We start from the raw sequence: 18932 nt of genomic DNA on the forward strand, positions 1-18932 counted from the left end.
ATGTTTATACCTCACATGTTGCTATGTATCAAGCGAAAGTGATTCAGTGTGTTGTATAAGGGACCAGTGAAAGATCAACTATGTGATTCATTGCCCTACTGTTGCACTGAGAGTACCCTGTGGTTTGTTACAGGCCTCTGCAGACCAGAGAGCAAAGAAGAATCGTACGATTATTATCCGAATGATGATGATGGGGATTACGATGATGAGAAGGATGACACGTACAATGGACTGCCACCCGTAATGAAGAGCAAGCCCCTCACCCTGGAAGTGCATCCGGGCGAGACTGTGGCTCTACCTTGTGCCACTCTGAATATGAGTATGACCATATGCTAAAATTTAGACCCGTGGTTCCCAAACTTTTTGGGTTACCATCGCCTTGATTCCATAAAATCATATCCAGTGCCTCGTGCCCTGCCCTGTAAAAAGCGTTCTTCAGAGTAGCCGTTTGCACAACCCACTAAGGAAGATAAGAACAGTACAAGAAGATATGATATGTAAGATTTGAGGTTTTCACGGCGGTGAATATGAAGAAAATAGTCTTCTGGGATGTGACGCTGTGTAGATATTGTGCTAACCGACTTTTCGGAGGAAAGTATCGCCTCCATCTTCAGGGTAGAAGACAAGAATAAATCCGCGAGCGAACCAGCGTAAGCAGGTGCAACAGTGTGGAGGCGATAAGTTCCGTCGAAACGTCGGTTAACACAGTATGTACATGGCGCCATATCCCAGATGACTGCTTTCTTCAAGATATGACATGTAGTTATTACTTCCATGGCTTTTTTAGTCATCAAGCGAAATTACTGACCTAGCGACCGCCGCTTGTCGGCGAAGTTAGTGCCAACTTTTGCCGATAGAGGGTGTCGTGTGGTCAGCACACGGATTCCCACGGCCATTTATCTCGGTCTCTACTTCATTGTTTTTAAATTCTTAATACGATGGATGGGCTTGATGAAGTGATACCAGGTTATCAATTTCTGGTCTAAAGTCACTTCAGTCGTAAATGAGCGAACAATGAAACTTGAGGGAACCAACTCTAGCCCCCCCACCCCCCTACACCCCCACCCAGGTAATTCCACCGCCACACAGGGAGCGGTATGGCTCTGGTATCTGATGTTACCTATTGCATCTATCACACTGTTGCTCTGATGACCACACATGTGAGAGGTGAACTTGGGTGAGGCTGGAGGACACAGTTGAATAAGTCTTGGATAAATGGAGTGTAAGGTGGTTCATCTGGTTTTAAGATGTGAGGATTATAAACGTGATAATATAGTTTCTAGCTTCACAAAAACATGACATTTCTTAAAGAGCTGTGAAACTGTTCACATTTCAAGCCAGGCCATGCACCATGGTATTATACAGGTTACTACTCACACCCCTCCCTGCTCTGAACTGACAGGAATGGATGACACTGAAAGGAAGGACATTTTTAATCATTAAATTTATCCAGATATGAATCTATTCATATTACAAGGAATTTCAAGAAAATTACTCAAAAAATGAAAGAAACGATGATAATGGATATATAAAACTGAACATTTCCATTATATAACCCACTTTTATCAAAAGAATACAACCCCTGATTGTCTTTACAGAGGCAACCAAACGAAGATGTACTTAAAAGCCGGCAGTATACATTACACTTGCATCAGAAGATGAAAAGGGAAATGCAGTATGACAGATAAAGCTCCTTCCAGAATTCCTGCAGAGTGCTGAATTCATAGTTACAATTATATGGTTCTGAGAAGGGCGATGACCATGACTGACGTTCTAGAATGATTGTTATACATGGTGTGATTGAAAATTGTTTTGAGGCGAGTTTTAAGCAGATGCAGTTAACTGAGTAGTAGCTGCCAGCCATCATGTTATCCACACCTGAGAGTTGCATTCACACTCCAAGATGTTGCTCCACACTCGGGAATGAAATAAATTGTGTAATCACATTGTGTCTATATTAGGAGCATATATAACAACACTCTTAACTACTAGGGTAACCTGTTAATTGGTGAATGTGGTTTTTAACGTGTTGGTTGATAAGTGATTAGGCCTGTAATTTTTGTCAGTTACTGGCATTTACATGGGGGAACTGAAAAATATTACATGCTGTTTAATGATATATTGCAATGGATGTTAAAGACAGAAGGTGTGAGGTTGTGTGAAGTAGATTAATTTGGCTCAGAATATGGTCCAATGGCAGACCCTTAGAATACCTCTATGGGTTCCCTGACTGACCAATCGTACTGTTAAATAAACTAACAGCCCAATCAGGATAGTTAGCATATCCTTGTATTAACACCAAGTTCATGATAGAAATCTTCCTTAGCAGTTCATAATTATTCATCTGGTCAAATAAATGATCTGATTTTGTAACACCCAAAGAAATATTACTGTGATCACGAAATCCATCATTGGACAAATTGTAATGCTGTCGAGTAGGCCACACCCTCACACTCTATTCCTCTTAGTTAATATTAGCCTCCCATTTTTTAATTTCTCCAGTTGTTTGTTTCTGTGAGATTTCCAGCCAGAATTTAATATATATTCTCAGTGTTTACATGCATTCACATCAGTCGTTTTTACTTAATCAAGGTAACAATTGAAGCATTATTATATTGTTACAGCCCATGATTTAGAGGTATTTACTGTCATATGGAAGAAAGACAGCACACTTCTGTTTGTGGACAAGATCCAACAAGGGGCCAAGGATCCACGAATTACATATCGTAGACATAACAACTCTCTGGTTGTTACCCATATCAAACCCAGTGACTCTGGACACTATTCCTGCATCTACAGCAGTACTCCAGAAGTAGAATTGAAGCATACAGTCAACGTTTTTGGTAAGAAGAATAAGGCCTTATGGTTTGTTCGTAATAGTGAATATCCTGGTCAGAGCCTGTAGCTACATGATCTTGTGCCTAATTGGTAAATTGAAACTGTATTCTTCAACATCTAGCCAACACCTGAGAAGGGTGGAAAGACGATTCCAATTTTGAGCAAATGTTTCCCAAATGCCTTTTTTTATGTTGTGTAAATCAGTGACTTATTTCTTTTTCAAATTGAGTTCTTATATCAGCTAATCTACATGGTATTTTTACTGCATGACCATAAATGAGTTTTTAGCCTACTCTCCTTTGGCAAGGGAAGAAAGTAGGCTTAAGAGATTACTATGAGCTCTGTGTGAATCCCCCATTTAAACTTTTGAACCAGTTTACTAATATTCATAAAATGGACATTATGTCATTATAGGCAGTCCCAGTGGTGTACTTCTTAACTTACTAAATTTGGTCATATCAGCCTGGTGGACACATGAACTTTTGAGGTGGGAATGACATTTAGGCCTAATCTGATGTGCTTTCCAAAAACATAAAACTTTTGTCAAGTGTACAATATAATGTTCTTAAAAGTATGCAAAGCAGAGGCCTGAAGCTGTAGTAGTAGTAGTAGTCTTTATTTCCATAAATCCAGTACTAGAAATACATTCAGAGGATGTGGCAAAGTCAAACAAAACACATAAATAAAAACAGTACAAGGTACCAAGTCAATATACAGATATGTTAAATAATACTACTGAGATCATAAAAAACATAACGAGTATCAATTCATCCCTTCCTATCAAAAATACTCAAAATACACTTCCAAATATATAAAAGAAACAACAATAAAATACAGCACAATGCTAATCATACAGATATAATAAAATAATACAACTAAAACCCAAGAAAATAACCAGCATTGAGTTTACTCTTCCTATTAAAATTCACAAAATACTCTTCCAATACATAAAATGAGTAACAAGACTAGAATTCTTCAGATTCAATTTAAAACTGTTAACACCTTTGTACAAATTATATGAATATGACCATATCAGATTAATACTACATCTTAAAGATACTCAGAATTCTCTTCCAAAGTATAATAAATAAACAGTACAAAAGTACTAAGTCAAAGTACAAATATAAATAAATAATACAACTAAAACTCATGAGTATGATCAGTGTCAAAATTACCCTAATTAAAATACACAAAATACTCTTCCAAGGTATAAAATGAGTGATTATACAAAAATTCCTTTATCTTAAATTTAAATTGTTACTGACATCTCTGTATAATTGTTTCAGGTTTAATGGAAGACTATTGAATAATTTAATGCCCATATAATACGAGCCTCTCTGGTATAATGATAAATGAGTTGAAGGTTGATAAAGATTAAGGTTAAAACCCTGTCTAGTGTCTCTGTTATGTACATCAGATACAAATTGATATTGATCCATGTTAAGTACCACAAAGCATAAAAGTGAATAAATGTATAAGGATGATAGAGGAAGAATTTTTAAAGTGGTAAATATCTGTCTACACGAGCTTCTATTACTAACACCAGTTATTATTCAAACTACCCTCTTTTGTAAACGAAAAATATTTATGGCATATGAAGAATTATCCCAAAAAATGACATCATAGTGAATAAGTGAATGAAAATAAGCATAGTAAACCATCAACAAGGTTTCCTGATTTACATATGGTTTAATAGCTCTGATTGCATAACATGCAGAGCTAAGTTTTGGGATGAGTAAGTCAATATGAGTTTTCCAAGATAAGGCTGATATAGACCATTACAATCTGTAACTGTTTTTTAAGATTTTTTCATGTATTTACATGTATTTAACAAAATACAGGATGTTACAGTGTGTCTATTAAGTGATATGGTAAACGTCTGATAATTTTCTTGTCCAGAATGGTCTAAAACAAGGAGATGCTTTATCACCACAGCTTTTTAACTTTGTATTAGAATATGCCATTAGGAAGGTCCCCCCCCCCCAAACAGGTGGGACTGAAATTAAATGAGCCATATCAGTTGCTGGTATATGCTGATGTTGTGAATCGACTGGGAGATAACATACTCATAGACACCATAAAGAAAAAAAAAAACAAACCTTAATTGATGCTAGTAAGGAGATTAGTCTAGAAGTAAACTCAGAGAAAACTAAGTATATGTTGCTAACTCATAACTGGAATGCAGGGCAAAATTATGACATAAAGATAGCTAATAGGTGCTGTGAAAATGTGGCACAGTTAAAATGTTTGGGGATAACAGTAACAAATCAAAATTTGATTCATGAGGAAATTAAGAGCTGATTGAATTTCGGTTATGCTTGCTACCATTCAGTCCAGAAGCTTTTGTCTTCTTGTCTGCTGTTCACTCTTCAGCTGGTATATTTTTATCAAGATTTATTTTTGTCCAACACTGATCCCACTGAATGTAATTTTCCTACAATATTGTGAATTATTGCTTTACATGATACTTTACTGTCAGGATGCCTTCTGTGGAAATGTCTACAGCATTTCCTCCACAAAGGATGCTGTGAAAAGATAGCGTATGTAAATAACTTACGATCAGCACTGTATTTCATTTTTTGACACTATTTCACAGCACTGTGAACTGTATTTGTGTGTATCCCAAGGACAACTATCCGTGCTGAACAAACAGGCTATTGAGATGAGCCAATATACATCTGATAACTAAGCAGTGTTTCAGCAGTTAGCAGTGGACAGGCATGGTTAACAAAGTTATAGTCAGCCAGTATAGCCGGGATAAATTGTAGCTGAATATATATTTAGTCGTGTGTTTTGGAAAACAAGTTCATATTGGATTTTCCCTTTAAGGTAAAATAGTGAGAACTGGGCTCATTTGGTCCGGGACAAGGACCATAGGTGGGTTCTCATCATCATCATCATCATCATCATCATCATCATCATCATCATCATCATCATCATCATCACTGGCACGACAGCCCTTTGTAAGCCCTGGCCTTCCTCATGATTGCTCGCCTTCTTCTCTATTCGATGCTACATTCCTCCAGTTCTTTATACCCAAAATTCTTATGTCCTGCCACACACATTCTTCCCATCTTAACCTTGGTCTTCCCACTCTCCTGTTTCCTTCTGGTTTAGTATTAAGCATTTTCTTGATGGTTCTATTCTTGCTGGCACATAATAGGTGGGTTCTAGTGAACACAATAATAATGAGTCTTAGGATTTTATGAAAGGTGGGATATTTCTCGAGCAGCTCAGCAACTCTTAGCTTCACAAAAATGACTCTGTTGCGTGGAGTTTGTTGAATAGTCTTTTACTAGAAACACATATCAATATTGTTTTAATATTCTAAGTTTGATATTCTTGATCTTCCCATTGGAAACTGTTTTATTTTCAAGTTAATGCTGGAAAACCCAAGTCTTATCGGAAGTCATTATTTTTTTGAAATATGTGGTTAGTATAGAAATCTTGCTGACAGATCGGAGGAAATTCCTATTCTCATACCAGTATTTTTGGCTGGCAGATGTCTGTGATTATAGAACACTTTCTGTAAGTACAAGCAAATAAAATTTGATTCAGAACTGCTGGATGATGTAGTCTTGTGATCCAACATGTGCCAGTAGCTCGCCAGTGTCCTCATTTTCTGCAGAAAAGTATGATTCTGGTTACTTAAGGACAGAACTGTGTACAATTTGTAGTAAAATGTACTCACAAAAAAATATATTTAGAAATGTGGGGTTATAAAGACCGTTCATAAAGTTCTCTCTGTTTTGTTATTGTGAAAATCACGAATTCATTTTCCTGTAGGTTCAGGCTTGTGAAATTTTCCCCTCTTCTTTGCACTCGTTCCTCTGGATTCAGAGTTATGCTAGTATTGTCCATTATTGTACATTCATTATCAGTGGTGCTCTGCAAAATGAAAGATAAAAGTTGCTGTTACTGACTAATTGTTGAATTACAGCCCCAGCATCGATAAAGAGCATACAACCAAGTGGATCCCTTTCATTTGAGAAGGGTTCTGCAGTCACATTGCAGTGTAACGTTACTGGATATCCCAACCCAGATATAGTGTGGAAGAAGTTGGTAAGTGTTTATCGTAACAGATCCTTGTTTAATGTATTATGCTTTGTAATACAGTACAGTTGATTAGTTTAGGCACAAGTTACTGACTGACATAGAGTGAAAGGCCTCAGGTTTGATACCTGCCTAGATGCGGTGCAAATTTATTTACTTAAGGGTTCCTTCTCATGAACTAAAATTTTGTAAACTATGCAGAATACCAGGTTCTCACTGTAGTTTGAAATTCCAGCAGTTTGGCCTTAGCAGCGGCGTGTGGTACTATTTTTGGTAAGGGAAGTAGTGGTATCTAATAAACGAACTGATAGCCATCAACTCACCAAAATTTACATCACTTATTGAGTCAATAAGGTCGTTTTGTATTCTGTTCGATAAACCTGTAAATATTGTACTGTTCTCAAGGTGAACATTGAGTTTATGATCATATTTCCTCAACAAGTCAACTAATTCCACATAATTACCTCGGTCGATAGAATCCATGCTTTTGTCATGACCACGGAGGCCAAGTTGCCACTTTCCTAAATGGCAGATGATATCAATCAAGCGTTTCATTATTTCTCTGTGTAGTATCATCAGGTGCTTTTGATTGTCAAGTTGACAGTCAATTCGAGATTTCCCGAACATAACAAGTTGCACTGTTGAAATAATGTGAGTCTGAGAGTTCTCATGTCGTTTCAGTTTTTTATGAAGTTTATTGATATCACCAAACCCAGTCTTGTTCCATACATTTTTTTCCTTGAGAATCAATAGGCATGGTCAGCGAAACTATTTTCCTATATTATGGCAACCGGATAGCCACTCTGTTTTATAATACTGTTCCAAATTAAATTTCCTCACACATAATTTGGTTTGACCTTTAAGTTCTGGCACCTCTCATGTCGGTCGACCTCTTTCTATAATTATTTTCTTTTCAGAAAAGTCTCTGCTATTAAACCCCAGTTTTAAAAGGCTTTTGATTGCACAGTCACAACTGCGTTGTCTGCCAGCATTCGTTTTAGCTGTTGCCTGTGCGTGTAGTCTAATCATGCCCCTGCCCATCTTACAGCAATATCAGACTTGCTACCCTTAAACGCAGATAGCTTCTTTCTGATGCGTCAAAATACGATCACAAATACAATCTTATGCCATATAAATATGCACTTACAATATTTTAATAACACTTAATGTTACCTATAACACCCAACAAGACTGAAATCACACGTAAACAGTTAATTTTCATATAACCATTGAAAGAACAGATTCCTTAGCTTCTATATCACAGGCATTAGCCAGCAAACTGAAAGTTGCTTCCCTGGCCACTTCGTGTGAGACGAATTCTTATGGAGATTAACGAAGTAAACTTGGTCTATCCCACCAAGCAGGGTAAGGGAGGAGGAGACATGTGGCCTTAAGCAGGAACATGCGCTAAATGACAATATTCAAATCCTTATTATTCAAATTGAATTATTTATATATGACTTTTTTTTTTCCCGTTTCTTAACTACAGAAGCAGTGCTTCCCTTGCTTCCCTGTACGGCACGCCACTTGGCCTTAGTCACCTGCAGGACATGCCCAACCTAACTATTCATTCACTCATATAATTATCAGTTTGCATGGTGTGTGGCAGTAGAGTTTGGAGAAACACTCTGAGACTCTGAAGGAAATGCTAAGTTATTTCATCTTTGTACCGGCTTGTAGCATAGTGCCTTAACCAACTATGCTACCACGTGCCCCTGTAGATCTCAGTACAATTTGTAACTTGTACTGTAGATCTCAGTACAATTTGTAACTTGTAATCGATTCGTTTTTTCAGTAGAATGAATTTTAACAAAGTACAATAAAAATTAATTCTTTCTATTAACGTAATGGACAGTGAAATAACCAAAATCTCATTTAGGAAACAATAATTCCTGTTGAACGTTTTAAACCATACTGAATTGTACTAAGGGCGTTCCGTATATAATGCCTCCTATTTTTTTAAAGAAAACTACAACAGATACAGAAATCATACTAACGCAGTTAAATAGAGCAAGATTTCAGCTACTTACAGCTATTTTTCCACATAATCAGCAGCATTCGTTATGCACTTTTGCCATCGATGAACAAGAGCCTGTATGCCGCGCCCGTAAAAGTCTGCGCCAGCAGAGGCTAGCCTCTTTCTTACAGCTGCAATGATAGCATCGTTGTCTGGAAAATGTTGCCCATGTAGTCCATCTTTCATAGGCCCAAACAGATGGAAGTCTGAAGGTGCTAAATCGGGGCTAGAAGGTGGGTGTGGTAGAACAGTCCAGCCAAACTTTGCAATGTGCGCGGTGGTCGCAAACTGGTATGGGGTCTAACGTTATCATGTTGCAAGCGAAAGGTTGTCTGCTTCTCTGGCCTGACTCGGGAAATATGGGCTTTCAGCTTAGTCAACGTCGTCTTGTAGCATTCAGAATTGACAGTCCCTGGTCGTTATCTGCTGATCTGTTCGGATGAGGCGCTGTTCACTGTGAGGAGTGGAAGCTGAGCAGGGAAGCCCATGGCGTGGCTTGTCATGCACTTCACTTTCGCCACTGTTGAAACGCACTACCCACCGAATCACTGTGCTGACATCCACTGTACTGTCTCCGTACACCTTTAGCAAGTGTCGATGGATGTCAATGGGTACAATTTGTTCGGCAGTGAGAAATTCAGTAACACATTTCTCTTTCATATGCACTTCTATGTCAGACGCCATTTTGGTAGACTGCTCTGCTGTCGCTATCTGTCGCACGACAACCAAATTAACAGTACATTGGTGGGAAGGTTCAGCCTTTACTACAACACCACCAACATCCAGCTCAAGCGGCCTCCGTAGTCTAGAGGTAACGTTCCCACCTCATGACTCATGGTACGCGGGTTCAAATACCCGGTGGAGATCGTCGAATTTTTAAGGGCAGAAAAATTCAGGGAACAAGTCCTTCGGGAGGGACTTTAAGCTGTGTGTCCCGTGTCGTAACTTTACGGCATGTAAAAGAACCTCATATCCCCAAAGGGGATCACTGAGCCAAATTCCAGGACGTTTCCTGCCTAACAATAGTCTCTAAGGCCTCTGATAGATGGGGGAAGCATTATAGATACCGCTAAGCAAGTGGCCGAACTCGCTTGCTCGGCGGGACTGATGGTACGCACCATTTATCGGTAGGGTATAGAGACTGGTAGAATATCATAGAGGGAAGCACAATAGAGCAAACTGCTCACGGTGCATGGGGAAACCCACCCTCTCTAAATAACTAACTAACTAAACATCCAGCTCAGACGTTACATATTAGCACAAAAAAATAGGAGGCATTATATACGGAATGCACCACGTATTTGTAGGAATTCTAAGAAAGCCCTACTTTCACACAGTTGCTTGTTTCTGACTGTGGCAGTCCATGGTGTGGGATAAGGGAGAGACCTGACAAGGTGCTTTCCTCACAAGAGAAATGTACAAACTGATTATATCATGATTTGCTTTCAGGGGAAGCATGATCAGCCTGATGCAACTGTCATTGCAACCAGTGAAAATATCACTCTTAATTCTGTAGAACGACTTGACTCTGGCACTTACGAGTGCATTGCCAAAAATAATCAAGGACCTGAAGTATCAGCGCAAGTCTCTATTCATGTTACATGTAAGTAGAGAACAAGTTTATGACTGTGCCTAGAATTAAGAGTTGAACTGAGTCAAATGAAACACACATAGAATTTGATATGCAATCATCCCTCTGTATTTAAACATGTTGTAGTTTGTTACCAAGCTCACAGCAGTATATTTTCACTTATTTTCTGTGGCACATCTTTACGAATGTTACAGAACTTTTCAACAATTTAACTGCATGATACAGTGCTTGCTTCAGTCCATTCCTTCTTATTATAACAACATTTCACAAAGTTTAGAATTTTTTTTCTTATTTTCTCATGCAGTCTTACTTTGGACAACTTAATGCATTCCTGAGAGTGGGTTTTAACTAAATTATAAACTGAATTCATTATAAGATGAAATGTATAGGATTATCTTCCTGGAGCATGAGGCTCAGACCGTTTTTTAATATTTTAATTCCCATTACACCACAGTTCTCTTCTTTTTATTATGCAATCAATGAAGGGAGATCAAACAGCATAGTATTAAGCACTTAAGTTATTAAAAGTACTTTATTGTACCACTTATCAATATAACCTCCGTCGAGTGTAACAAAGTGTATTCTTGTCACTATTTTTTACATTTGCCTTACATGTTTCGGCTCACAAAGAGCCATCATCAGAGGCACCCACCACAAAAACATAAAACCATAAAAAACAATTCAAAATACTTTATTGTAAATATGAACTAAGTATTTTATTTTGCATAGTTAAGGGTTATGATTCAAGCTACAAGAGAATTTATGAATTTTATAAGCAATTAAATCAATATTTTATTGAGATTTAACACCTCCAGTGTGTCATTGTATACACACAGGAGACCTTTGATTGTGGAAGAGTTGGAAGGGACTTGACTTGGAAGAGGTTGCTAGAAGAGTGGTTACTGGGGTGCTGGGCTTTTTGAAGAAGCTGTTTGAGATCAGAAGCTTTGAATTCTGACAAGCAAATCCGAAAATTTGGAGTGTAAATCTAATAGGTTTTAATTTAATTGGATCTTAAGTCCAGAAATTTGTAAGTTGGGAAGTTGTAAGTTGAGTAAAATTGCATTTTAAATTTATTGTGAACAGTGAAATAATGACAAAACATAAATCAAAAGTACTGACTTAACTTTTAAAGAAAGATAGACTATGCATACATGGTCTGACAGTATAGTTGGCGAACTCATCGTGATAAAAGTGCTACATACCTCCTGCTGAATATCACTATGGTTGCCTTCAAAGTATTCTGCTTTGGAAGCTATGCACCGATGCCAGCTCCTAGTCCACCCGTCAAAACAATTTTGGAACTGATTTTGTGGAATGTCCTTCAGAGCTGCCGTTGTACTCGTATTACTCCCAATGTTATCAGTGTCATCAAAATACCTTCCTTTCAATATTCCCTTTATCTTCAGGAACAGAAAAAAGTTAATTGGTGCTAGATCCAGTGAATAGGGAGGGTGTTGCAGCACAGTTATTTGTTTACTAGCCAAGAATTCCCTCATAGACAGTACCATGTGAGCAGGTGCATTGTCCTGATGCAAGATCGGTGAGTTGTTGACAAAATGTTCAGATTGTTTCCACCCAACTTTTATGCAGCCTTTTCAGTAATTCCAAATAATAAACTTGGTTGACTGTTTGTCCAGTTGGTACAAACTCATAATGAACAATCCCTTTAATATAAAAAAAAGTTAGCAACATTATTTTGATTCTTGATTTGAAGTGATGGAACTTTTTTGGTCATGGAGAATTGACAGTCTTCCATTCTGAACTTTGCCGCTTCTTTTCAGGATCATATTGGTAGACCCATATGATGACAAGATCCCAAATGTCATCTTCCTGTCCAAAATTTCTTGGCAAATTTCAGTTCTTCTTTGCTTTTGTTCTTCGGTGAGCTCCTTTGGGAAAACTTTTGCACACACCTTCCTCATGTCACGATCTTCAATTAAGATCTCCCTAACTGTTTTTCTTGATATTCGCTTGCTCTGCTATGCTTCTGACAGTCAGCTGATGATTTTCACATGGAATTTGATGAAATTTTTCAATGTTTTATTCAGTTCTGATGGTTGCTGGCCTTCCTGATCTCTTGTTGTTAGGGACACTTTCTCTTCCCTCAGAAAAACGTATCACCCACTTGTAAACTGCTGTTTTTCCCCTGTAAACTTGCACTAATATCTCAGATTTCGCTTCCACTCCTGCCAAGTTAACAAGAAATTTAATTTTTGTTTCGGCAGTCTCGCAGTGGCACACCAAAACACACTCAGACAACAATAAACGCCACTCAGAAGAGACTGCCATAGATCAACAGCAGTACAGCTGTGAAACGCTGATATGCCAGTGTCATCAAACCATACTGATATTTCTGTCTGCTGCTGCTACAGCAAGCACACGGTGCGAGTTCGCGAACTTTATTGTCAGACCTCTTATTGAGAGTACTTATGAAGTGATTTAGCTTTCAGAGACTTTATGGCAAAAGAATTTGTGGTTATGAAATTCCTTTACTAATTGAAAAAAATTGAATGTCAGAGTAAGGTGGTTATAAGGTTGTAAAGAGGCTGACCACATGGATTAGCTGCTTGTACAAAATTTGTATTAATAAAATAATAATGGCATATGGTGCTGAAATGGTTCTGAAGTACAGTACATTACTCTGTTAAGTGTACATGGATGAAAAATAAATTGTTATATAGCTGGATTTTAATAAAATTTAGTATTTGTGTTACAAACCTCACTTCACCTAAAGCTCACTGAGCATGTAGGCATAAGTGATAATGCCTCTTGACTTGTTTTTGAGGGGTGCCATTTTCAAAACTTGGCTGGGACTTTCAATATCCTGGCTGACTTTTTTTGTTTTTTCCTTAATCTCTTCAGGGAGAGTACTTTTAATTAGGCCATGATCACTTCCTTCCATGTTCTTCCCATTTGTTTTCATCCAGTCGTTTGATTTTCTTTAGTTTGAGTTACTCATAGCATTGTTAAATAAATTACAAATAAATAATAAATAAATAAATACATGAAAGTCAAATCAATCCATGATTTTTTTCTCAAAAATGGCAGCTAGTAAAAAGAGTTAGTAGGTGACTTGAAAAGTAAATCTAAGAATTAACAGCTTTTGTATCAGACTATAACTATATGATACAGTACAATGAAAAGTAATACTGTGCCATTAGCTTCTGTAACAGTGGGTTGGTATCTGAAATAAATGAATATTGAAACCAGTGAAGTTTTACGAAATCACAAGCAACATGTTTAAAATATAACCGTATTATATTGGAGTACAGCTATCAGCTCTTGTTACAATAATAGCAAGTATAAAATCATGCGGAAGTATTATGTCTTTCACAACTTTCCTTATAGATCTATGTCTTTTAATGTTTTAACTGCTTTGCCTCCCATGTTTTCATACAACAATGCTATGTGTCTTCCAGTAACAATTAATATTCAGATATATGCCAAAACTTGATTAGATATCTCCTTCATGCTTAATGATGTTTAAATGTGAAGTAAAATTCAGATCAGCAATTTTAGGTATTCCTTCTTCTGTACTTAATGTTAAACTCATTCCCATGGCCTATCCTTTCCATACACTGCTGTCTTTCATGCAGCAGTCTACAAATGATGTTGGCCAACAAATACTTATTGTAGTGTTACATATATTTTAACACAACTGGAAAAATAACATTTTGGAACTGGGGTTTCTTCATTTTGTTTCCTTCTAGTGACTGTATATTTTGTGTAATTTGAAGTTGTGTTGTGTTTTTCCTCACCATCACAATGCAGCATGTATTAGTGTGATCATAACTAAATGATAGAGAAAAGGATTCCAAACTCCCCATTCAGTTTCCACAACCATCTGAACTAGGCAGGCAGTGTTATGTTACAGGCCCCAGAATACTGAAGGCTGATATGTATTTGACTGGGTATATCATTTGCTCTCCTGCACAAAGTTTAATTGCAGATGTTCAGTGTTGAGTTTTGTTTATCAAGTTTTAATACCACAGCAACATGTTGGTTTGTAAATGCTAAATAAACAAGCTTAGACTTGGCAGTGTTAATTAAATTTGTGGACATTTATTTATAAGGTACAATGAAACTGATGTGGGAATGGTCCTCCGAGAATCCATTGTTGTTTTACTGGTCTGAATTAGGAAAGGGTTGAGAACTGCTGCCATAAATAATCCTGATATCTGAGCTCTAACTTTCCAGGGAAGTGTAATGTCATTCATTGGCTCTCATTTCAGATGCTCCTGAAATCGATATTGATGAAGAGCTTGTGACATCAGGAAAAGATTATGAAGCAGTATTGAAATGTGTTGTGCATGCAGAGCCCAAAGCAAAGGTTCACTGGATGAAAGATAATGAGTCCATAACTGATGATTCAGGTCGTGTGAAGACCTTTAGGGAAGGCAACAAATTCTATTATCATATTGAGAAAACCCAAGTTTCTGACTTCGGCAGGTACAAGTGCATTGCATCCAACAGCATGGGGACTACCAACTCGAAGGAAATTGAACTCACTGGTATGGTTTAAAGTTGATATTATCAGAATTTAGGGGTGTGACTATAGATGGGGTATGGATTGAATAGGTGATTTATTGACTACTTGTATGCACCACCCGGAAATACACTTTGCAGATCATTGGCACAGACTAGTGTCCTCAGTATACTACAGTCTCCACAAGCCATTTCCTAGCAACGGATTTAACATAGGAATTTTCACAGTTGCACTCTTGCAACTAACTCTTTTCTTCACAGCTTCCTGTACAGAACTTTTCTCAACTGCCAACCCTCAACTGACTGGATTGACTTAATTGTCTCCCTTAAAACCACTTTACATTGACCAAATAGAAAACACCGTTTCCAACAATACTGTGTTGTTCAGTTGTCCAATTTATTTACGTTCCATAATCCAGATACAAGTAGACACCATAGGATATGGAAGAAGGCATGTTTACTGATCTGTTGCCTAGAAATGGTTTGTATAACATTGTTGTTTTGTTGTTGCCTGCATGTATGTTGTGGGTGTTACCTAGCAAGGGGTGTATACACCACAATATCATATAGTTAATACCCCATGTATCTTTATTTTACATAAAAGATGTTGGTACTCATACATGACACATTGACTTCTATTGGTGTTTGTGATTGAGATGGGTGTCCTGACAGACATTGGGTTTGGATATGAAGAAGGAACAGGTTCCTTAGGTGTTTTAACAAGGTTGTATTTGTGCAGAGTAGTATGTTGAAAATGCGTTGTTTTGCAGGGAGACCTTTGACACCACGTCTCATCAGGGCCACTGTTGGAGCTGATGGCAGGAGCCTCGATGTAGAGTGGCATATCATCAGCTACTCTCCAGTTCTTGAGTACAAAGTACAGTACAAGAACATAAAGGCAAGTTCCATATCTACCTACATGGTGGAGGCTAACAATAAAACACATCATTATCACATGTTCCCCATTTTCTTGTCCTCGTTTTTTTCATTTCTTTGTTTTCCTTATTCTCTTTGTGACCATTTTCATCCAATTTTCATACCTTCTCCTCTCTGGGATACCCACGTTAATACTGATCAATAATCCAGTGCAGAACCTCTTAGTTCTGTGGGGGTGGATTGATAAAGAGCAGCAGACCATTCTCTGCAGGATTTATTGTTTTAAGTGTGCAGGAATGGGTGTCACTCCTGAAGTGTACTGACCGAGAATCAACAGACTTATGTTTCAATATCAAGGAAAGGAAAAGATGTCAGTAGAAGAGGTGGAAGAAGTAAGAGTGAAAATATATCTTTTATGAGTAGTTGCTGGGGTATTATTGATGATTGAGTGGATAGAGGTGAGTATGTGCTTCAAGGCACATACATACAATGAAGATTGACGGAGGTCTGGTGTTTGTGGTATACAAAGCAAGGATATTAAAGGGCTCGTAGGACATCGCAAAAAAATAATTAACAGAAATTGCGGCAAAGGTGAAATCCATGGGGATTAAATTTGATCAGTTAAAACTAACATTTGAGGAATGGTAAAAAATGTAAAGCTGATCCAAGAAAGAAAATAAAGAAGTGAGAGGAGAGGCAAGAAAATTATGGCTGTAGAGTACAGTTTTTAGAAGATGCTCAGAGGAGGAATAATTTGATTTTGGGGGTGGAGGAGAGTGGGAGCAAAATGTATGAGAAGCCGTCAAAAAGTTCCCGGAATGGTGGTATAGCACTCTAATGGTAGGACATATGGTGACGCTTACCTAATCACCTCCATCGATCCTGCCATTGTTGGAAGTAGTGGTGGAAGGCTTCTTTTGATATCTTTCGGAGCTCAGCCATTGCATTCGATTTGATGTCCTCCATAGTTGCGAAACGCGTCCCACTGAGGCCCATTTTCAGAGTAGGGAACTCGGAGCGAGATCCGGAGAGTATGGTGGTTGAGTGATGACAGGAATGTTTTTCTTGGCGAGGAATTGCTGCACAACAAGCGATGTGTGGCTCGGTGCGTTATCGTGATGCAGAAACCGCTGTCCCTGCCACTTGTTGCGCCGCTTCCTCCGAACCGCATCGCGCAACCTCTGCAAAACTTGCACATAGAAATGGCCAGTAACAGTACCAACTTCTTGCTCCAACTCCGCGATGCTCATTCTTCGATCACATCGAATTAGTTGTCGCACTTTTCCAATCATTTCTTTGGTTCTGGATGTCGAAGGTCTCCCGCTGCGCTGGTCATCCTCGAACGTCTACACACGATTCATGCAACAGTGTATTTGAAGCTCCCATAAATTTGTGTGTTTCAATCCAATGATGCGCTCACCATTTCCACTTTTTCTTCATAGCAGTCTTTTTAATCAAGTCATAAGCAGTGATCCCACAAACAACTGCTATTTTCAAACATCTTGAGGGCTGACCCATCTAATGAATACCAAGTGGTTCTTCCTATTCAGTCTAAAACCATGAATCTTAGTGTCGTGTAAAAATAATGGCTGTAAAAAAATACCATTGACCCTCTATAGTTAGTGGATGAGAGAGAACAGCTTTAATACTTGCTAAGTGAAATTTAAATTTATCTAATTTTAGAATCCCTTTGTCATGTACACAGTGTTCATGCAGTGACTAAAATACATGAAATTTAGCATACTTTCAGGGTTATGTTTCCCCATTGCAACTGGCACAGATTAGCATCTATTCCTAACATTTATGACTTCTTATGAAAGTATTCATGTAATATAGTTTTCAGAAATGTTGACTGCAGTTTTTCAATACATATTTCTTAATACTGATAAAATGCAGAAAATGAAGGTGTTCACTGTCAGTCTGTTTTCTAGCCATGTCATCACTTTATTATTATTTTTAGCACTCTGCCAGATTTTGGCACCGCTATTTTACAGGAACCGTCCATGTTTCCTGAGTCACTTCTCTTGTCACATGGCTCTAAGTTATTTAGATGTCTTCCCATATATCACAGAAGCTGTGATGTCCACTAAGATATTGCACGACTGAAATTTCCACCTCTAGATCCATCAAAAGCTGGCAGGTCATCTGCTTCTAAATTACTTCTGAGTTCATCATGTGCAACCTCTGTGTCTTGTTTTGGAAATGTAATTAACCGTTCAGTGTGGTTTGACATGTATGTTTCGTCAGGTATTTAAATCGTCTGCGGGGGTTCGACGTCTATGTTTCGTCCAGCTGCACACCTATGTTATAACGCCCATAATAATTGATGGATTTGCTGTAGATTGTTAGATTTTTCATTGGCCTGTTGTCAGGAGTACCGTATTTAATGACACATGAGTTTAGCTGCGCTAATTCATCGTTACATATGCCTGTCTTGCAGCAAAGTTCCTGTTGCTCTTGGGAGAGGTTTAGTTGGTCCAACTGTTATGGATGGCGTGTTTTCTTTCCTATGAAGCTATAAACAGCAGAGACGTGATATGTGCTGTGTTTATAATATTGTCGCATATCGGGCGTATAACGCGACAAATAACTTCACGATGTATTTGATGTAGCGAATTTTATTTCACGTTCGCACTTACAATCACCCAAATCACAGATTTACGGTTACTGCTATCTGCAGTATCACAATTAGTACACTCCAAATGCCAGAATACCACTGACTAGTTGTTGGCTAACTCGGCGGTAGCTCCAGGACTCACTGACTGACTCAGTACAACTGACTGTGAATAGCCTTCGCTGCTCCTTATGTAACCTCGATCGGACAATACGGCCACGTAATAGGCACCCTTGTTGCCTGGCGCTGTGTTGCTATGTAACGCTAGCAGAAGTAACCGCTGTTACTACCGTAACGTCACCGCTGTTGACTCGCGTTGCCTAGCGACTGCGATATCCCTCGGTGACATCACCGCGGAGGGGAGTGGCGGGGCGGGAACTCGCCTATTACCGTAGTAACGCGAGCGTTACGTTACCGCCACGTACCGCTGGGGAGGTAGGGGTCAACATGTCACA

General features: G+C 38.3%; 1 protein-coding gene across 2 annotated transcripts in view; it reads left to right on the forward strand.

Annotated features, from left to right (window-relative positions):
• Positions 1-18932, forward strand: part of LOC111875452 (neurotrimin) — a 290813-nt gene that overhangs the window by 247357 nt on the left and 24524 nt on the right. For both annotated transcript variants that reach the window (XM_023871718.2, XM_023871725.2), the window contains exons 2-7: positions 134-319; positions 2625-2843; positions 6779-6900; positions 10358-10511; positions 14735-15013; positions 15758-15885. In XM_023871718.2, coding sequence (XP_023727486.1) covers positions 134-319; positions 2625-2843; positions 6779-6900; positions 10358-10511; positions 14735-15013; positions 15758-15885 — 1088 coding nt within the window. The remainder of the gene's footprint in view (positions 1-133; positions 320-2624; positions 2844-6778; positions 6901-10357; positions 10512-14734; positions 15014-15757; positions 15886-18932) is intronic.

This window comes from Cryptotermes secundus, unplaced genomic scaffold, assembly GCF_002891405.2.
Source record: "Cryptotermes secundus unplaced genomic scaffold, Csec_1.0 scaffold589, whole genome shotgun sequence".
NCBI classification, from domain to species: Eukaryota; Metazoa; Arthropoda; class Insecta; order Blattodea; family Kalotermitidae; genus Cryptotermes; species Cryptotermes secundus.